Source organism: Manis pentadactyla, chromosome 11 (assembly GCF_030020395.1).
Source record: "Manis pentadactyla isolate mManPen7 chromosome 11, mManPen7.hap1, whole genome shotgun sequence".
Taxonomy (NCBI): Eukaryota; Metazoa; Chordata; class Mammalia; order Pholidota; family Manidae; genus Manis; species Manis pentadactyla.
Window position 1 is genome coordinate 10,874,872 of NC_080029.1, and position 21,413 is coordinate 10,896,284.

Below are 21,413 nucleotides of genomic sequence, written 5' to 3' on the forward strand. Positions count from 1 at the left end.
TTCTGGAGATTGATTTCACAACAATGTGAATGTACTTAACACTATACATGTGTATGTATATAAAACTAGCTGCAAAAATGGGTGAAAACGAGAAGACGGCAGAGAGCAGACAGTAGCTAGGGCTACCATTCAGAATATCCACCTCTAGTCAGCCTCCTATCCCAGCTTTTCTCTCTCTTTCAAGTTCCACCTTTAAATATCCTCTTTTAAAAGTATCTTCTTTCAGTTAACACTTTAACCGGTAAGCATTTTTTGAAGAATTATTTGAGAACCAGCTCAAAGAAAGGAGACAAGGATTGATGGGGAGCAAGGACACCAAGAAGAAAGACAGGAGGGTTCAAAAGGGTCACTGGCAGGGCCCTGAAGAACACTTTGCCAGCTTTAGAGTTTTGCTAAGGCTGGCCCTCTTCCTAGGTCAGCCACGAACAAGACACTAATCAAATTATACATATATACCAAGTTTCATAAAATTCAGTACAGTGACAAGTTTCCTGCATACTGACTCCTCTGCATGCACCCAGTAACCCACATTTCTGGTATCATCCTCCAAGGTGGCGGGGATGGTGCTACCTGGCTTGCGTACTAGCCCGAGCCTCCGCTACTCACCTCCTGCCCTCCCCCGGTCCCAGGAAAACAAGAGCCAAGGTGGCTGGTGCACACCGTGGAGACCACGCGTTCTAAGACAAAGCCCTCCTGCCGACTGCATCCCTCCCACAAAATGCACTCCTTTAGCTTCACCTCCAAATTTGTTATTGTAAGCACACGACAAATGTTACCAGCATCATGCACACGGGTAATTGGTTCGATGGCTCAGTTTCTCCACATTTATGCATACTCCTCCCTGTTTCATGGGACACAATGAAAACTGACACAATACAGAAAGCCTGCTGGGGGCAGGGCAGCGGCTCAGGACACTCACCTCCACCCTCTTCACCCTCTCATTCCCTTTCTGAAAACAAAGTCTGTGCTTCATGTAGCCACATCCTCAGCTGATTTTGTCCTTAAGCCAGAGATGACTGTACTCCATGCTTACTACCGTGCCCAGGAACACAAAGGACTCCTAATTTTAGCCTCCCCTGGGCATAGTTCAGTCTTTTATTCATCCTGTCTTCTCTGGACATGATCAGCTATTCCTTCCTTTTCTAAACTCTCTCTTATCTTGGTTGTGGAGTTGCTGCTCCTTCAGTTTTTCTCTTGTGTCTGGTCTTTTCTCAAGTATTTCTGGTCTGTACTTCCCTGTTTTTCCTCTTAGGAGTTGGTGCTCCCCAGAATTCTACTTTTTTCCTTTCTCATTTAGCCCTTTCCCTTCTCATTCCACACATCCCACCACAACATGCTGGTCACTCCACACGACTATCTACTTCTGGTTGTTGATGAATTCAGTGGTGGTGTTATATACTGAGGTTATCTAGGAATTCTCAGTGGCCGTTACCAATCTACTCACTCCACACTTGATATGTATATTTTGTAGTATTCACTGTTGTATAAACTTTATGATATAACTTTGTGATAAAAGTTATTTCAAGGATACCAGTAATGCTTTGTATTTATGAAAACTGTGTGAATGGATGTGCTAGAACCCCAACTCAAGACTCGAGAATTCTGTATGATATAACTCCATCTCACAGCTCTTTCCAGGAGCCTGAGTTGGTGGAAGGAACCGGAAAACTTTCTTTTAACACAGTCTCATGTATAACCCAGCATGGAACACAAGATAATATGAGAGGAAGACTCCATTCCACAGCAAGTGAAGTCTATTCCTAATGGACATAGGTTATTTCATTTCTTCAACTGCTTACCACCAGCCGGCTTTCTTCTTTGGGAGCCAGTCTCTCCAGAAGTTCACAAGCAAGCTGATAGCAGAGAATACTAGACTGACATAAGTTACACTCAATTGCTTTTTCTTCCTTCTGGCAGGTGTGAGAGCCCCCCCAGGGGGCTTGGAAGACATTGTTTATAATGGAAATAATGTCCTTTGATAAGCTGTGCTCTAAACCCATCGCGATCCCATCATCTTGTAACTCCATCTGAAAGACACACAAAAAATGGCAAAAAGAAGAAAAAAAAAAGAAAAGAAAAGAAGAAGAAGGAGTTTGGTCCTTTTGTCCAATATTCCATTGGCCCACTAACTGGGGACAATTTTCACTAACTGACGACAATATTATCTAAAGATGATAAGGCTTTATAGACCATAAATAACAACTGTTTTCCATGAATTCTTCTAAAAAGAAATATAAACACAAGACAGCAGTTATTTTTAAAATCATGAAGAATATTAAAAAGAGTTGTTTTTTAAACTTATCACTTTGTGAGATTTTATACATTTTAAAAATGCTTCTCCTCACCTAGTGTCCAGATTCAGTTTCTAAATACCATTATCCACTAAAAGGAACCAGGACTCCTTGGAGAAATGGCTGATTTCAGAATTGGAGCTAGGAAAATATAAAATGAGCCCGGAACATCTTGTCATGCCAGAAATTAAGATGTTTAAAGAATGGTGAGAATATATCAAAAGAACTCAGGAACCAGCTTGAAGGGACTCCCAGGGGCCAAATACGGGACACATGAACATCAAAATAAATAATCGTAGTAACAGATTTTTTTTAATATGGAATGCTTCATGAATTTGGGTGTCATTCTTGCACAGGGGCCATGCTAATCTTCTGTGTATCATTCCAATTTTTAGTATAGGCACTGCTGAAGTGAGCACTCATAGTAACAGGTTTTAACCTACTGAATAAAGTAAGAATCCATGAGTACATGCAGGCATAAGTTAGATAAGCAAATAAATACGTAAAGGAGAGAGAAGGAAAAACTGTCCCTTTGATAGAATGCCAGCTAATAAATTCAAAGAAATGATGGAATTAGAAAATTACCATTTGGTAACCATCACAGTAGTAATTGACTCAGGCATGAATCATCCATAGATGCAAAAACTAGTAGGTGAGAGTCTGCTGAGAAACAGGAAATCACACAGTCTGAAAGTATCCCTCTGCAAGTTACTTATTAGTTGCAAAGGAGGAAATAGTAATTTTGGAGTAGAGAAATCTGGCAGAATTCACCTTCATCAAGTTATCACCACCAGAAAGGGGACATTAACACTTCATATTCCTCCTGATATGATTGATGCCTTGGAAAGGACCTAACACCACATCTATGATATTACTGCCCCAAATGCTTAACCTGAATTGGTTCACAAGGAAACAGCAGACAAACTCAAATTGAAGGACATTCTACAAAATACTGGATTGTACTCTCCAACAACATCAAGAACATAAAAGATAAAAACTGAAGAACTGTCCTGGATTAAAGAAGACTAATGAGACAGGACAAATATTTGCAATGAAGGATGCTTGACTATATGCTGGATCAAAAACAATTTTTTTCTTTTGCGATACAGATGATATGATTATATCAATTTAAAAATGAATAATCTCTGTAAGCTCAGTAATAGATAACAGCATTATAACAATATTAATTTCCTGATTTTGAAAACTGTATGTGGTTAACTAAGAGAAGGTCCTTATTTTTTAGAAAATAGCCTCTCACTTGAGAGGATAAAGAAATACGTTTGCAACTTACTCATTTTTAAATATTCTGCAATTCATTCATATGCATACGGACCAAGACAGACAGAAATAAATGTGGTAAATGTAAATATCTGGAGAATTTGGGAGAAGAGTATTTGGGAATTCTCTGTACTATACTTGCATTTTTCTGCAAGTCTGAAATTGCTTCAGAAGAAAAAGAAAAAAATGTTCTCTTAACCAAAGCCTTTTAAACTTCTCTCTTAAAGTTACCTCAAAAGTTAATTAAGGAAATACATTAAAATAAGTCCCTCACTGTAGAGTTGTAACTTGCTCTTCCCAACAATTACCAGCATTACCTAGTTTATTCACCAAATGTGTTCAACAGAATCAATTCTAATGATGATAAGGTGTTTCTAAAGTTCATATCCGTTCTCACATGTCAACATCATTGCAGATATTCATACAAGGACTTTCAGTCTCTTTAGGAAATCCCCAAAGGAGTTTGTGTAATGTCTTGAGCGATGATGCATCATTTCAGAAAGTGTGAAGATGCCCAACACATAGAAAGAATCACTCTACATGTTTCCCTCCTTCTTCACCTCTGAACTAAAGGAAGCTCATACTTCAGCTACCTGCTTCAGGAGAAGATCAAACATGAGGATGAAACAATTTAGATTCATTTCATCATCTTCACAATCAAAGTCAATAGTCCTTCCTCCTGGGTGTCCAAAATTCTTGAAAGGGCTACGAAACGGACTACGCATAGGACTCCGAAATGGGCTCTGAAAAGGACTATGAAATGGGCTCAGCATATTGTGCTGAATTCGTCGACCAGGATCAGAGGCAACACTCACCTACAAGAAAGAACATCGGCAGACGTAAGTGAACCCGCAGAAGCTCAAATGGCTGTTTAAAATACCTGGGGAGTCTTTGGAAGGTATTTCCAACTGTTATACTGATTTCTTCCCTTAGCCAATAGATTATTGCCTCCAAATACTATGGATATTCTCAAAGTAAAAAAAAAAAAAATGAAATAAAATCATCCAAAGTTTCTAATTGTCAGGTGATTGTCAGCACCCTGAAGAACAAAAGCAGAAGTATTTGCTGTTGTATTTTTCATCCCATAAAACATTATTGTGTGTATTTACCTAAAACCATAATCTGAGAAAGGAGAACTTACAGAAGTAAAATATTGCAAGATCAGTATTAGTATCATAAGCACAGTATCTCAGTCTGACATGACTGGTTAAAGAATGGCCTCCGGGTACTGTAACTACAAACTATCATGGGAAAACAACAGTGTCAAACTTTTTGTACTGGTTTTTCTCCACCTGCCATTCCAACCTCTTTCCCCTACCTAGGCCCTCACTGCCCTTCTCTGCCCTGTTCTGTGCCTAAGGATGCCAAGGATGTCAAGGGCTGAGTCTCTCCTGGCTGTCCTGCTAGTTGGGGTTCAGTCAATGAGAGGCAACAGCAGAAGTCTTAAAGCTGGAGGAGAGAGAAGGAGGAGTGTTTCTCCCACTCTCTGACTGCTTTGACGCTACATCTCTAGCAGTCTCTCCATCACTGCACAGCATCTCTAGCCAGCCCTTCCTTATAATTTCAGCCCCCAATGGGCTCCAGGAACTCTCTACTTTGCTTTCTCAGCCCTACAGGTATAATGGCTTCCTACTGAACTTTTACTGGCATTTGGTGCCTCACCAACCCTTATCATGTTCTAACCTTTCCCATAACTTTGATGGAGGCAGAGTCTCCATGGAAGTCTCTTCATCTGAACCATGTGAGATGAATTCTGTAGCAGGACCCTGACTGAAATACATCACCGTCAAATCAGATTTCCTCTCTTAAATATCTCTCTAACAACCAGACAGCTCCTTGAACATCATATTTAAAGTAAAGAGTATCCCATTAAGAATCAGAATAACTGGATATTAGTAGTGTTATCTATGGCAAAACACTTCAGTTCACTGAACCACAGGTTAAGTTGTTGTAAAATGAGGACAATACGTTCTTCCCCAACTGCCTCACACAATTCTGTAATATCATTAATCATGAATAAATTACACAATATAAAGTGCTAACAAAGTAATGTAATATTAAAAGTTACAGAAGAAAGAAACAGAATAGCAATGTTTGGCAGCTGGTTCCTATGGGACAGATGAGAAAAGTAATGATTAGGGAAAAAAAGCACTGAATACAAACTATGATCCCATGATTACATTGCATTTTCTAATCCCTAGGAAGCAGGTGGAAGGACAGAGACTGCGGTGTGTGGTGGGGAAAATGTTACAGAGGCTTGACAAGGAGAGAGCTGAGAACAGCCCTGCCCAACATCAGATGACAGACAACCTCCCCACAACTGATCAGGGTTTAGGGTTGTCAGTACATCAACAGAAACTCTATCAGGTCCTCCACAGAAAAATTATCAAAGCTTTCCAACAGTCCTGATATACTTCAGAGAAGACTATATTAACTGGTCTCATCCACAAATGTACACAGGGGTCAATAAAATGGGCTCAGTTGGTTCATAGTGACAGCATCACTCACAGTCACCACCAGTTGGTCACATCTAACCAAACACAATTGAAAACAAAATCATCCAAACTCCTCCTCCCCAAAGGGAAGCAATGATGTGCACAGTAGCTGACAGAGAATTCTGATTCACCAGGATGCCAAAAAAAAAAGGAGTAGTACCCTCCCCAAACTATTCTTTTTACTTTCCTCAAAGGTAAGAGATAGCTAATAGGGATGCATAGGGGTAAAACCCAAAGGAAAATGTAAACCCAATAACTTAACTGATCACAGACTATGCCAAACATATCTTAGATGAATGTTTTCTATTATTTAATGTGCTTCAAAGATTTAACAGAGTGAGACGGGATGAAAAAGCATTTTCAGAACTTATTATGATGCTACTTTTAGGCCTGGTATAACTGACAAGATCTTAACAAGTAAGACAAAAACAGTTGGAATAATTACCCTTCGAGCTGGAAGGTTCCCTGCCAGTTCACTGACTCTTGATTTTCTTTGATTTGCCAGTTCTTTGACAGAATTAACCCCATCAGAAAACATACTTATTAATAGTTGAAGTGGAACCATGATGTCTAATTCCGATAACACCTGGGGAAAAAAGGCATATATCCCCCCCAAAATATAAACTTTAAAACTCAAAAAAAATTACACTTAACATTTTTTTCCAAAGTGAACCGTTGAACATGAGGACATATAGCCTTACCCATAGTCTATCAGCACAGTCGTCCTCAATTACTTGTACCAAAAAATCAGTTATCACTGAACCTTCCCTCTTCCCCACTCCCCAAATCCAATAAATAGCATGTTCTTTCTATTAAAATTTGTATCTTCTGACTCCATGCCCTCCTTACCATACCACTGCAAGTGCCTCAGTTCATCACCTTTCTCCTGGGCTAGCACAATCTACGAGCAGTCACCTCCTGTCCACCCCTACTCTGATCTAAATGCCCCACCTGGTCTGGCTCTCTAGTGCAAGCTCAGGTAGCCTTCTGCCAAAATCAAATTACCTTGTCTGTAATGAATCTTCTGGAAATAGATGCCACCCTCCTTCAGACAGAATTAATCTATCCCTCTTCTCCGCTTTCTTAGAACTTTGTACCTACCTTTATTAGAGCAATTATCACTGCTCATTATATTTGATTATTTAATACTATCTCTCCCACTGTGAGCTCCTTGAAGAAAGTATGAGGAAAAGACCTTTTCTTATCCCATTTCTATCCCAGTGCCTATTATAGTATCTAACACGGAAGAGTTCTGAAACTGTTTTCACAATTAATCAATGAGTCAATTCCAAATCACTATACTATTTATTTTATTCCCCAAATGGTTAGACCAGTGGTTTAAAATCTCCTTCAGCTGCACCACAAACTCTCTTCAAACCAAAACTGTGTCAAAGCCCAGCCCATAAAGCATGTAAGTGTTCCAGCTCTGGCGAGGATAGAGGCTCACAGCCCTGTCTGCTCACCCGCTGCCTCAGACCACACAGTTTAAAGGGTATGTAACTGAGCAAGAACTTACAGCCATCTGTAGGGCTGGCTTTCCTAAAATGAGAAATTATCTTATTGAGATCTTACATGGGTCCCAAAGTTAAAATTCTAGGTCCCAAAGGAGACTTAAAAAAAAATGGTCCCTTTGCTAACTGTCAGTTGTGAAAAATATTGTCCCTTAGTCTAGAACCCAGAAAGGCATCTCCACAACTTATAAAGCTTGGGGGATTACATCCATCTATGATACAGAAAAGTATCTGCACCCATTGCTAATTTACATACTGATTCTATCCTCCTTTTCTGAAGTTTCCCAAACTTTATATCAGGCATTCAACTCAATTTAATAAACTTTAAGAACAACCACTAAATGAAAAGTATATGCCACATGTTACAAAGAAAGAATAAAGGAAGCTAGAAATTCAAAAATGAAAAACACCTGTTCCACACTCAAGGCATTTTTAATCAGGAGAAGAGACAAAAATGAGCTATATTATTAGACAGAATGAGAATTTACACAAAGAATCTGTATGAATACTGGGGAAAGGAATAATGAATTCTGATGGGAAGATGGGGTATAAAGTAGCAGAAAACTTCATAGATGAAGTGAGATCATTTTTGAGTTGAACTTTCAAGGTTAAGCTGGAGTTCACAAATGGAGACAGGAAAAAAAGTCATTCTAGGCTGAGGGAACAGCATGAACTCCTTACTCCCTAAATCTGTAACTCTCAACTTTTTCAAGTACAGGACCTATTTAATATCAAAAGGTTTATCAATTCCACACGACAACTATTCTACTTTTAGTGTCTATTGACAGAAAAACACAAGGAACAAAGGCCAGTATGAAATTAGTCATAGTATTACATTAATTTGTATTTTATTAACAACTAACGCTCCATATATTTGAAATACAGCTATTTACCTATGCAAATGAATAACTAGTCTACAGACAGTCCCCAGCATACATATGGATTTATGGACTCTTTGCAATCACTGCCTGTCCCTCTACCCGGGGGTCTAAAGTTCATAGGCTAAGAACTATTTCCCAAAATGATGGAAAGTATCATTCACTTACATGAAGCCAGAGTAAAGCTTGTTCCTGCACAGAGGAAGGGTATCCTGTGAACCGGCAACTAATAAAGCCAAACATCTCTTCCATTGAAAAAGGTAGAGGACAGAGTTCAATGTCAAACATTTTGCTGTAAGCAGAGCAACAAAAGTAAATGACCAGGGGGCATATATTAGGGTCTGCTGTTGTGTTTCTAACTATATCTTATTTGGGGACCCAAACACTTTAGTAATGTTCTGAACTGTTTTGCTGTAGTAGCTTATATCATTGTAACAGATATAAAGATTTCATATGGTTATAAACAGCATTAGTGTTCATACTCATACAAGGTTTAACAGAAGGAACTGCATTTCTAAGGAATTAGACTTGCTCCCCAGCATCCAAAATTTTCCCTTTGCACATTTCCCACTTTATCCAAATCATAATTGTACTTGAAAATAAGCAAACAAAATGGTGTATTTATATATTATTCTACATGAATAAAATCTTCTCTGAACAATTTCAAATCATCGTGGCATGATTTAGAGCAACTATTTCATTTTGCACCTTCAAATTTCTCTATATGGTTGTTAAAAAGTAAATGAGATATAGAAATTGCTCAGCACAGGTCCTGGTACACAGTAAGTGCTCAATAATTGTTAAATATCATTATAATTACTGTGACTTCATTAAACTACTTACCCACCTTAATACTTCCCTGAATTCTTTTAACTGATTATCTGGGACTTCTGTTCTGATGGCTTCCAGCCATTCTGGCATAATGCACTCCCACACAGACTGATTGATCACATTGTAGGGGATCAGGCAGAGGATTCTGTTGAGACCTTCCTTCAACTGAGTCACTGTGCTGCAGGACTTATCCCAGTATCCACCAACCTGATGGCATTTCCACAGCCACAGGGAAAAAGGAAAAAATGCACTTTGGGTTATACAAAATACAATTACACTCTAGGACTACTTTCCTAAAAGAAGTGTGTACAGAGAAAGACCATAATCCATTACATCTGAATTCTGGGCCAAGTATCTTCAGAGCAGGTTTGTAAGAATCTACAACCTACCAGGATCTATTAGTTACAAAAAAGGAATCATTGTTACAAATAGGTTCAAATATTAATCACAGACTGAATTTGAACTATTCTACTGCAGACATGCCAAATCTTACAATGAATTAAATTTCAAAGATTTGTTCCTACCAGGGTGAGAATACTATTGCAGCACCTTTATTTCTGAGGTTTGACAAGCCCATTTCAGTTATACCTTCCAAGGAACACAAATTTCCACTACTGTATACTTATTATTGAACAGTTTTCATTATGGAAAATAAAGTGGCTGACGGTGCTATTTTTCCCTATGCTGCATATTCTGCCCCTATTTTTTCCTAATGCCCTAAGACTAGTTGAATCTGTGACTAAGAAAGACTGGTACTTTTTACTAATTAAGATAGTCCATCAATATTCTAGTACAAAAAAATTAAAATCTCAAATGTAGACTCTGTTTGTAATGCTGATTTCAGATAAAGATCCTATATTCTTAATATATGTATCAAAGTAACAAAGGGTTGACTGGTCCTGAATCCTTACCATGTAATAAGATTTGTGGAAAACTACCTGTAGAGAAAATGGAACTTTCTGACCAAGATGCTCACCTGGCCTTAATAGTGCCCCTTGTATATCTGGCCCAGGGGAGGGGTGGAGAAGAAACACCCACTCTCTCATCCCTTCAGTTCCTGGTATGTAACTGGTCAGGTGTCCCCCAGTCACCAGAGATACCCCCCCCCAGAGTTTCTCTGGTGCTGCAGGAGAGGAAGTAGCCAGCAGCCAGGGAGAGAAGGAACCAAGGAGAGACTGAGACCTACTGCCGTGAGAATAAGCCCCCTTAGAAGCCCAACTTCTTGCCCTGGCCTTTATTCAGTCTTACTGAATTCATAGGGAAACTTGCCCCAGGGAGGGAAACCCCTCCACCCAGAGCAACACTACCTTATTTTAAATGAACCCAATTTTAATGGTTTAATTATTATATATTATAGAATTCCAGATTATTCAAAACATTATTCAAATCAATGCTATTTAAAGCTCAAATGTTTATTTGGTATTACATTGGCCAAAATCCTAGATGACTGCCTAGATATTTTCACAGAGTGATGATATTTCTGGGATGTTGTTGTTCTCTTGTTGGTTACATAGACTCAGAGGAGCTAACACTGATAAAGTTGTGGTCCTGGGATGTATCATTTCTGAGGTTTCTCTGGTTATTGTGAACTAAAATGAAACTTTGTGTTCCCCACCAGGGTCGCACAGGCAGAGTCATGCAGGCTGTCAGAGGCCCAAGTAAGCCAGGTCAGCTCCTACTGTGCTACAAAGATGTCCTGCAGACATTCTTCCTGTGTCACAAGACCCACAGCCCCTCAGCCCTCACCCATGACCAGAAAAAATCCAGCCTGGAATCCTCAAAAAAAGATAAACCAGTTTGGTTCTTGTGTCCCTAGTAGAATCCTTTAAGAGAATTAGCAATTGTAATTGTTGCCTCCTCTCACATATAGATGGCAACAAAATTTCATTGTTCTTTTATGACATGTCCCTGATATCTTGATTGACATAACTTCTTCCTTGACCCACCCCCTGTTGCAAAAAATGTTTAAGATGTCCCAATCAAAGGGCCACTGGGGCAATTTATTAGAACACACTGATGGGCTGCTCTCAGGCCATGGTCCTCAGCAAAACACTGAATAAACCTTTGTTTTCCTTAAACACAATGGCTGTGCTGATTTCAGTCAATGCTATGTAATTTATGGTCAAGCCACATAAAAGCTTATTGCTCCAAAATTTGAGTCACATTTTGGAACAGTTATCCCTGTGGAGACCCTAAATTGTCAATGACCAGACAATGGGGTCCTTCGATTTGGAAAAGTTTTTATATTTAAAAGGATTTTTAGAGAGTTCTCTAAACAAATGGCCTATTACCGATATGAGAGGATCAACTTGACAGGATACACAAAAACAGGATCACAGCTCGCCTAAAAGACTCCCTTTATAAAATTCAAGAACAGAAATCAGATTTAGAACAAAAATTTAAAAATCCACAGCCAGCATGAACTCCCCTACACCACCTGGGAATGACCCAATTGAAGGCTGATATTCAGAGCCTGATAGGAGCTGTTACAGAGGTCTTCCCTCTGAAACTGAATTGGGCTGAAGTGAAATAATGCACTCAGAGGAGAGGAATGTATCCTAGAGGCTTTGTCAAGCAATTTATAAAGATACAGCAGAGGCACACTGTTCTAAATCTACAAGTCTCAGGACATAGTAGTCTTTTGTTTTCTATCTTAGCTGGAAATCTTCTCTCTGATATTAAGAGGTAAATTCAAAATCATGTAGTTGGATAGGCAGGCCAGCTACTTTATGTTATTATTGAGGCTGCCATCTAATTCTTTGAAGTATTAAAAATAATTGTCATCACCTGACTAACTGAGTCTGTACAAAAACTTAATTGCAGCCCTAGAAGTAGCCCAAAGCCCACCCAACTTTCTTACCAGTCCCAAAGCCTCCCCTGTTATCTCAAGATGCTTGCAGATACTATAAAAAGTCAGGACATTAGAAAAGGGACTATCCTGCACTTAAGGGGAAGCACTTAACAGTAATTGTCTTGGCCTCAACCTCTTCTCAATGGAAAGTCTCAACCCTGGACCTATTAAAACCTTCAGACTCTCAACATCGATAATCTTGTCCACTTCCCACGCCCACCCCCACCCTCCCTTACAATGTCTGCTTGTGCAAGCTTGATGCTACCAGGAGAATTCATTGTTTTCCAAGCCAAAACCTGTTAATAGACAAATATGCCCTTGAAATTCCTTTCAGACCAGTTACTTTAAAAACTTGCATCTTTCCTCTCCCTCTTTGTGATGTAAATCTTCTGCCACCCAGAACCATCTTCTTCAGGACCTGAGAATCAGCTTCTCAAAACGCAAATATCCAAAGAAACAGCTGAGGCTCTCAGACTGAGGAGTGCCCTTCTTTCACTTGCACTTCTGCGCCCTGTCATAAAATAGGAGAAACTTATTTCTCCTCCTGATAAGCACCAATTAACACCCCCTTTAACAAACCTCCAGTGCCTTTTTCCTTAGCACACTGTAGCCTTTCAAAAGGAACCTCTTAGTGGACCAAAGCAACTGTACGAGGCTGACCCACCACCTCCAGGAGATTACACATCAAAGCAAATAAAAAGATCCTAAAGGGCTGACCTAAAAATTTTGGTAAAAAGCAAATAAAAAGACCTGAAAGGTCTGCCCCATCTTTAATTGGTGAAAAGCCCTTACACTGAACAGGTTAACAACTTGTTCCATATGCTAGAAAATTGTTCAAATAAAAGTGGGGCAAAGATGAAAACCAACTCTTATATAAACCAGTGAACTGTATTACTCTGACAGCCTCTACTACAAGGTCCCTACAGATCTTCCTCAACTTACGGTAAGGGTTACGTCCTCATAAACCTACCATAAACTGAAAATATTCTAAGTCAAAAAATGCATTTATATGCTAATCTATCAAACTAATGAAGAAAGATGATTCTTTTTATGGGTCTTCTTTGGAATACTGCTGGTTCTTTAATGTGCCATTTTCTGGATATGTTTTCTCTTCTAGGGGCCACGGACGAGCTGCCTCAAAATGTGCCACTTTGACACTGAGATGGAGCAGGGACAGAGGACAAGCATCATGATTAATTTTTCCTGCCTATGATGAAAAATGTTGAGATATAAATAGCGTAGTAAGAACAAGAGGGACTCCATCTTAAGGTTAAGATTCCATTTCAAAAACCAGAATTAGGAAGTAAGATTCCTGACATATTTTATGGTAATCAGCCAACAACTGACCCTACCTTAAGGCTGGGCAAGCAGCCCTAAATGGTATGTTCCCACTGCTTGAGGGTGACCACTATCTTGAAGAACAGGATCAATAAATTCCTTGTGTTACATTTATCTTACAGAATATGTAAAGGACTAACTATGGATGGTGACATAGTTTCTCACCAGAGATGAGACCACATGTCAAGCCTACACCCCCTGGCCCTTTACCCTATTCTTGAAATCCTTAAAAGACACAAATCCTAAACTTTAAGCGTGCCTCCTTTCTGTGGCTGCCTGCATACCCCTTTCTTTGAGTGTGTACTTTGCCTTAAATAAAGACTATTACTGCTCAACTTACTGCATTTTGCCCCTGTGCTCTTCCAAGCCTCTTGGGAGGTTAATAAGAGACCCCTTTCCCAGGGATAAGCATCTTTGTTACTTCGCTATTCATTCAATTTTCTAAACTTAATCACAAGTCTTCACTCTCTCTGTTCTACTTTAGAGAAATAGGGAGAGGCTACTGAGAGCTCTGAATTTGGGCTTGCAAGTTCCCGTCGCCTGGGTGACCCAGACAGGACTGCAGCTGTACAATCATGCTCTTTAGTAGCCGGCCCCCAAAATCTCCTCTCCTTGCTTTGGGGAAATTCTCAGAACATAATCTCACTCCGTCCAGCGCTCCACAGCTCCCCCAAATCCTGGGGAAGTAGGGATTAATTCCCATGCCAGGCAGATTCGAGTGGACACTGGACTCCAGGTGACTCTGCTTCAGGAGTTGGCAAGGGATCTGCCCCGTGCCAAGCAGGAGTCCAGTGGACTTGCCTTCCCTCCTTCTGTCCTTCCCTGCTCTCTGCTGCCTGCAAGCCTGCTACCATTCACTACTACTCTTGCGTTAATGAATTCTTTCCTTACCCACACTCATCCGACCTGTTCATAAATTCTTTCTTGATCAGAGTCAAGAACCCTCTCCTGCGCAGGCTGAGGTTTCAGCTAGTGCGCAAGGAGAAACCTTCCCAGATGCGGCTGCCCGGCAACAGCATGTGGACTGTTTTGAGCTGAAAGCTATCAAGAGCCTGCAGACTCAAGAAAAAGTGTTTGCCCCTCCCTTAACTACCTAGAAAAATCTAAATTGAGGTCTTTCCCATAACAAAGGTTATCACCAGAGATAAATTATATCTGAGTGACCCATCTGTATTCAGGGCAAACATCCAATTACCAAACACCTGCTCTGTTTACTGCCCTATGCATTGCCCTCCTCCCCTCTGAAGCCCCAAGCCCCTGTCCCCTTCCCTAGCTCAGGGTGGCATTTATGCCTCATTTTACATTTCTGCCTTTGAACTTCTCATGTATGTGGGGTTCCCATAGGTAGGAAATTAAATTTGATTTTCTCTTGTTTATCTGTCTCATATCAATTTAATTCTCAGACCAATAAGAAAGCACTTTAAAGGATTTGGGAAAATGTTTCCTTCCCAGGACTCTTAAGCTGTCTATAACTCACAACAATTTAGCAAACTGTACCTTTGCAAATAAATGAACATTTGCCTTTTTCTCCCTACCTGATCCCTCCAGAATTCAGAAACTCTTATTGAATATTGTTATTTTCATGGCAGTATAGTTATTGGCACAAGTTCAATAAGAATCTGTTTCCCGTGTACCAGAACATGATTGGAAAAAACTGTTGTATCACCGAAGCTTTGACTAGAATGCCGTATTTGGGAATGATGTGCATAGAATCCGATATAACCAGACACTTTTAAGGACCTAATGTTGACATTACAGAGCCAATGCTTGTAAAGCTCTCTTGGAAAAACCAGCCTGGTATCTAGTTTATGGGGCTCCCAGCCTACAGGCAAGTAAGAAAGGTCGCTTCCTGGCAGGCTTAGGAATCTTAGAATATTTTGGGGACCTCAGAAAAAGAAATTCGCCCAAATCTATATAGGTACTGCGAATGAAGTATGACGATCGGCTCTTGGCTTGGCTTCCTATCCTCAAGAGGCTTTTAAAAGTCCAATCTGAGATTCTTTATAAAAATTCCAGCAAAGTGAACTTAAAAAATCCGATGTGGTCCATTTCCATTCTTGCTGAACTTACACAAATAATCGGGCCAAATTTAATGAGACTAGGCTTATTTTGATTATCTTTGATCAAAATGGGGGTATTGGAGAGAGAAATTTTATTGTTTCAGTGTAAAACCCTTGTGAATTATCAGATCCTAGTCCTGTTTACTGTCTCTGAACTACTTTCACCTCTTTGTAAAGTGAATCCTACTGTCTTGCACATTTTGTCAGTAATTAATGTTTCTAATTTTCCTCCCACCCTCCTGACTTGCTGTCACTAACAACTGAAACCTGACATCCCAGATCCTTACTGAGACTACAGGTTGTCTTGTTCCAAAGCCCTGCAAGCTGAAGCAGGACAATTTGATATAAGCTTAAAGGACTTATTGCTGCAGCAGTTTAGGCCACTCAGGATGTTCACCAAATACCTGCATCTTCCATGCTCTGCTCCAGGAAATGACCCTGCAGTTCTCACTCCTGCATCTAAAGATGCTTCAAGCCCAACATCTAGAAGTCTTTACTGGTCGCCCTCTGCACTCAGAATACAGGTTACAGTCCACTCTAACCATTCATCTTTGGTTTTCTCTGTTTCCTGGTTCTAATCTATGTTCTTTTCCTCCTTTACAGATCTCTTACATTGCCATTCCTAACCTGCATCTTTTCTCCACAGCAGTCAGTCTGGCTTCTTTTTTGTGTAAAACTTCTAGAGAAGTTTCAAATGGTAGGAGTGTGGGGACCCACTCAGAACCCCAGAGTTGGTATAAAGATGATCTTAAAGTGAAAACATTCAAGCAAGAAGATGAAGAGGGGAACCTTATCTGAACTTCCCTCATCTGACTAAAGCAGAGCCTCCAGAAAAAGATCCATATCCCCCTCCAGAGAGAGTTCCCTGGGAATTCAGCTGCCATGGAGACAGACTGCCATTAGTATCAAAAAGCCCAATGGAACTTTCCGTATCTTCTCATTCAAGCCCAAACCACCCCCACTTCCTGTCCCATCCCTGGCTTTTGAGGGACTTATGCCCCAATACTGACGATGTAAGCATAAATAAGCTCCTAATGTAAGCATAAATAAACTTTGTCTTTTCTCTTGTTAATATGTCTACTGCCAGGCCCCCAAGCACTGGACCCAAGGAGGAAGAGGAAAAGTTCTCCCAACAAAATCATTTCTTATCTTCCAGAAACAGATCACACCTATCCTTTACTATTCCAAAAGAATTTACAGTAGAAAACATATCAACATATCGACACAGTCAGAGTATGCCAGGCACTGGGGACTGCTGTTATGCACAAATCCAATTTTATATTTGAGTCAGTAGGTGGCACCAGGGAAGGAAGAAGTGTATCTTGATAAATGCACAGACTGCTCTGAGCCCTGGAAACCTAGTAAGAGCTCCTCCTTTAGATGGTCCATGTTCTGTCTAATCCTAAAATGTCTTATTTAAACTGAAACCTGTCTCAAAGCCTCACTGAAAGCAAACCAAAAGAAAGCACAAATAAAAATAAAACTTAGAAAGTATCTTGAAAAAAATTTCACATATGGCTGCCAAAAAACTAACTCTGGACATCCTCCTGGCTAGGTTAGACACAAATTATATTGTATTCAAGAGATATGGGGTCGTGCCAGCTATACATCTGAAGCCTACGATCCGCTGAGGTGGAAGAAAAGGCATAAGCACAGAGAAAGTCTACCCAAAAGCCAGAGGAAAAGGAGAACCGTGGAAGCTCCTACACCTTTGGCATTCCAGCAGGGAGGACAGCAACTGCGGCCATTCATCTCTAGGAATATATGTGAAACCACAACTATTGCCCCTAGTCAAATGCTAGCCTCTCCACAAACTGTCCACCAGACAAGAACTGAGTTCTAGCAACTTCATAGACATGCACTTTTTCTGTTCCTTAATAAAGATATTCAGCCACGTCAGGAAAGAATATTCCCTTAAATCCCTAAAGGTACATCACACATTCATCTTGCCGTTCCTTCTCACCGCAAACCAACACCCAGGCAGCACTGTCACCTAAAAGGCAGTTCCTCAACTAAACCCATTTAGCGGTACTGATGAAAACCCAGAGAGATGTTCCTCTTCCACAGACACTGACACACTCGGGGCTAAGGCAGGGCTTCTCCTCCACCCTCTTCCCGACCCACTCACCCTGGCGAATTCCACTGGTTTGGGAAGGAGGCACATGACCATGACATCAAAGCGGACATCGCACACTGTCTTCAACCACTTGGTGACAAACTGAGGCTTCAGTTTTTCCACCAAACTTCCGACTTCATCATCCATCATGTATGCGGTGGAGTGGAACCACTGAAACACCATGGCCACCAGCCTGGCTAGGCTTTCCGTAGGCGTGTTCTCGCTGGGTGTGCAGAGGCTCACCTGGAAAGAGGCAGAGTAACCCTGCTTCAGCCTCCATCCAGCTTTACACAATTATTAAATGTGCATTTAGAGGCCCCCCCCAAAAAAATCCCAGATAATCCAACTGAAACAGACAGTTTTATAAATGATGATCACTGATCCTAAAAACTGTTTCTCACTATAAGGAGAGAGAGATTACAATTTCCCACCTTCCTATAAGTCTTTTCTCCCATAGGAAATCTATTACAAAATCTGCACTAGATCGATGCTTTGAAAAGGTTAAGCCTACAAAGTGAAATTTCACAAATACTTTCAGTGAAAGAATAATCTATATACATTTCACTTCTAAAATAATCAGATTTAGGGTAAGAATTTTCTATCAGTCGTAGTTCTTAAACCTTATACCTTCCCCTCAGCCAGTTTCAAAACATTATCTACTTTTTAAAATAGCTCATCATTTATTCATTCATTCACTCATTCTGATGTAATCTTTTAGTAAGCACTGAAGTAGGGTTCACGAATATAAAAAATAAAATACTATCCTTGCCTTCAGAGAGTTCACAGTAGTAGTCATTGTGTTTAAGATAATAGGTTCTAAGAGCAAGACAGGCGAAATCAACAATTAAATTCCAATTTGATAATAAATAAATAAATAAAATTTCAGGCAACCATGTGGAAGCATAAAAGGGCTATATCACTGTGGAGACTTAATCCATGCCTCCAATGGACAAAAACAAAAGTCTGCCTCTCTGCAGGACTGACAAATCCAGCTTGCTTGGGACTTTGGGTCTGCGCGTTTGATCTTCACCGAATGACTGTTGCAGTGGAGTCAGTCAATAGCAATCAAATTGCTTATGTTAGTTTGGCTATGATTTTTCTGGCTGTCTGCAGACTTGCCATAAATACATGAAAAGCTCCAACGACTAAACTTTCAAGAAAAATTTCATGTATATGGACAATGGGATGTGAATGATCTGCAAATTATACTGAATCCAATATTCCACAAGACACCCTAGCACTTTCCCATTTATTTCCTGTCAAAAGGTGCACTTCAGTCTAGGGTCTGCACAGTAGGTTTCAACACCTGGTTGTTCATTAGAATCAACCATGGAGCTTTTTAAAAAGTTCCCCAGGTTCTGGGGCGGGATCCGAGGATTGGCATTTTTTAAAGCCTTCCCAGGTAAATCCAATAGGCAGCCCAGGGTTGAACACCACTGTCTTAGAGTACAGAGTCCTATTTCTAAGGTTAATTGTTCACTGTTCATTATTCATTTCTTTAAAAGGAATAAGGGAAATTCCTCATCAGTACAAGGTTGGAAAGAGAAATAAGATAGTGGAGAATAGTTCTTTTCTTACTAAGAACCATATTCCAAATTGACTGAGTAGCCGCTGGTCATGTTTATCATCATCCTTGTTATCAAAGTCAGTGTTGTCCAGAGAATGGTGCGAAGAGGAGAGGCCCAGCTGCCGCCGGCGATTCAGCTCATGTTCCCGCTGCTCAGCATGGAACTCAGCTTCTTTCAACAAGCTGCCCAAGAGGGGAGGTTACAAGTTAGACTATGGAAAACATGTCCTAGACTATAACCTATTCAGAGTGATTACTTCAGGAGTACTCAAGCTTCACTGATGGCTTTTCTTTCAGTTGGTAGGAGTTATCCCAAGAAGCCTAATTTCACCTTATTTTGTAGTCCACTCCCATTTCAAAGATGAACAAACTGAGGCACAAAGAGGCTTGAAAACCACTGCTACTTCCTCCAATCAATTAGAATTAAAAAGAACTGATGCCTCTGGCTTCTGGTTCACCAACCATCCCCCTAGAAGTCAATGCTTCCCCTGCGTCTAATCAGAAGCTGTGTGGATATCAAGTGCACGATCCAAAAAAAGACTGAGGAACTTGTACCCAAATGGAAAAATATTCAAAATCTAATACTCAAAGCCAAAAATGAGCTACAAAGATTCCTTTTTCAATTTGCTAAACAAGTGACAATTTTGTAAAATAATATCCAATGTTGGCAAGGATATAGCAAAAACTAGCAATTTCATACAGTGCTCTTGGCATTATAAATCCATATGCACACTTTGAAAATTAGTCTGATAATATCAAAGAGCCGCTAAAAATATTCAGAACCTCTGACCCAGTCAACCACATCTGATCGTCTACCCTAAGAAAATTTAAAAATATAGGAACAGCACAAGACACAAAAATATTTATCAGGCATCCATAATAGTCAAATATTTGTAAGAGATCTAAACAGCTAATGGTGGAGGGAAACAATCTAGATTCATATTATATATCCAATAAAAATGATAAATACGGAAACTACACTACACCATGGAAAAGAGGTAATGGTAAGTTACATCAGAAAGACTTGTGGATTCACATGATTACAGTTATATAAATGCCACATGCCTTTAATAAAACTAGAAGACCAGGTAGGAAGCTGATGATGATGATGGCAGTATGGTTAATTTTTTTTCTATTTCTAAACTTTCTGTAATTTTTTATTTGACAAACATTTATTGTATTTCTACATGTATCAGCCACTGGGATAAGAGAAACAGAAAAGACTTAGTCCCCATCCTTAAAACTTACATTCTAATATCATTTCTTTAATTTTTAAATATCTTGCCTCTCCACACAAAGGGAATTAAGAGGCTAACATTTCTAAAGCTCTTTCTCTGCCATTTGTTAGGAGAAAAAGCCAGCAACCTATACAATCTGGCTCCTGTCTGACTCCATAGCCTTCTGGTCTACCCCAGTACTGAATTACCTAGACATGTGCTCCCCTGCTGCCAATCAACCTCAAACATCCCAGCCCCGAACCCTCACGCTGATTGCCACTTCCAGTTACGGTCTGCATTCCCTAAGCCCCCTTGCTCCATACTATCGTTATGCTCACCGTCCTGGTTTGCAATTATGTGATTTTGTTTTTACAGACCCCCACATGGATGACCTGAAGACAGAGATTACATTGTATTCTCTTCTATCTCCCAAGTGCCTAATACATGCCTGGCATATAACTGGCATCCCTAAAAATATTTGTTGAATGAATAAATTAAAACATCACTGCGACATTATAGAGGGTGAGCTGGTAAGGGATCTGAAGTTGAATTAAACTTACACATCTCAATGAGAGCAGGGGAGCTCAAAGTGAAGGCTATGTTTTCAGGGTAAGGTGCTAATAAATGGCATGTTACCTAATCACAGCCTCCACAGCACACACAAGCTCCTCTGCACCACACTCCCGAGTGTTGATGGGTGGAGGGGAGGTCTGATAGAGGTGGGTCTCTGAGGCAGCCCCCACTTCATTACTGTGATGATTTGAGTGGCATCTTTTGCAGTACCGCACAGGCCTGTTTCCGTGACGACCACAGCACCCTGCTGAAAAGCAGGTGACAACTGCTCTTCTAACATGGGAACTGCAGTTCTAGGGACAAAAAAAAGGGAAATCAATTAAAATTAATCACTGAGGTAAATCACTGAGGCTAAGAATTGAAACAAATGGAAACTTAAGGGGCCATCAGAAGTGGGAGAATATTTC

General features: G+C 40.1%; 1 protein-coding gene and 1 non-coding gene across 7 annotated transcripts in view; both read right to left on the minus strand.

Annotated features, from left to right (window-relative positions):
• The window catches only part of UNC79 (unc-79 homolog, NALCN channel complex subunit), a 249,130-nt gene that overhangs the window by 104,099 nt on the left and 123,618 nt on the right, over positions 1 to 21,413 (minus strand). For all 6 annotated transcript variants that reach the window (XM_036882400.2, XM_036882399.2, XM_036882395.2 and 3 more), the window contains exons 12-19: positions 21,070 to 21,299; positions 19,228 to 19,399; positions 17,662 to 17,892; positions 9,301 to 9,491; positions 8,622 to 8,745; positions 6,510 to 6,650; positions 4,163 to 4,384; positions 1,800 to 2,027 (exon numbers count right to left, since the gene is read on the minus strand). In XM_036882400.2, the coding sequence (XP_036738295.2) occupies positions 1,800 to 2,027; positions 4,163 to 4,384; positions 6,510 to 6,650; positions 8,622 to 8,745; positions 9,301 to 9,491; positions 17,662 to 17,892; positions 19,228 to 19,399; positions 21,070 to 21,299 (1,539 nt within the window). The remainder of the gene's footprint in view (positions 1 to 1,799; positions 2,028 to 4,162; positions 4,385 to 6,509; positions 6,651 to 8,621; positions 8,746 to 9,300; positions 9,492 to 17,661; positions 17,893 to 19,227; positions 19,400 to 21,069; positions 21,300 to 21,413) is intronic.
• Positions 2,603 to 2,710, minus strand: LOC118910996 (U6 spliceosomal RNA). Its single transcript, XR_005024306.1, has one exon. It is a non-coding gene; the product is annotated as a U6 spliceosomal RNA (small nuclear RNA).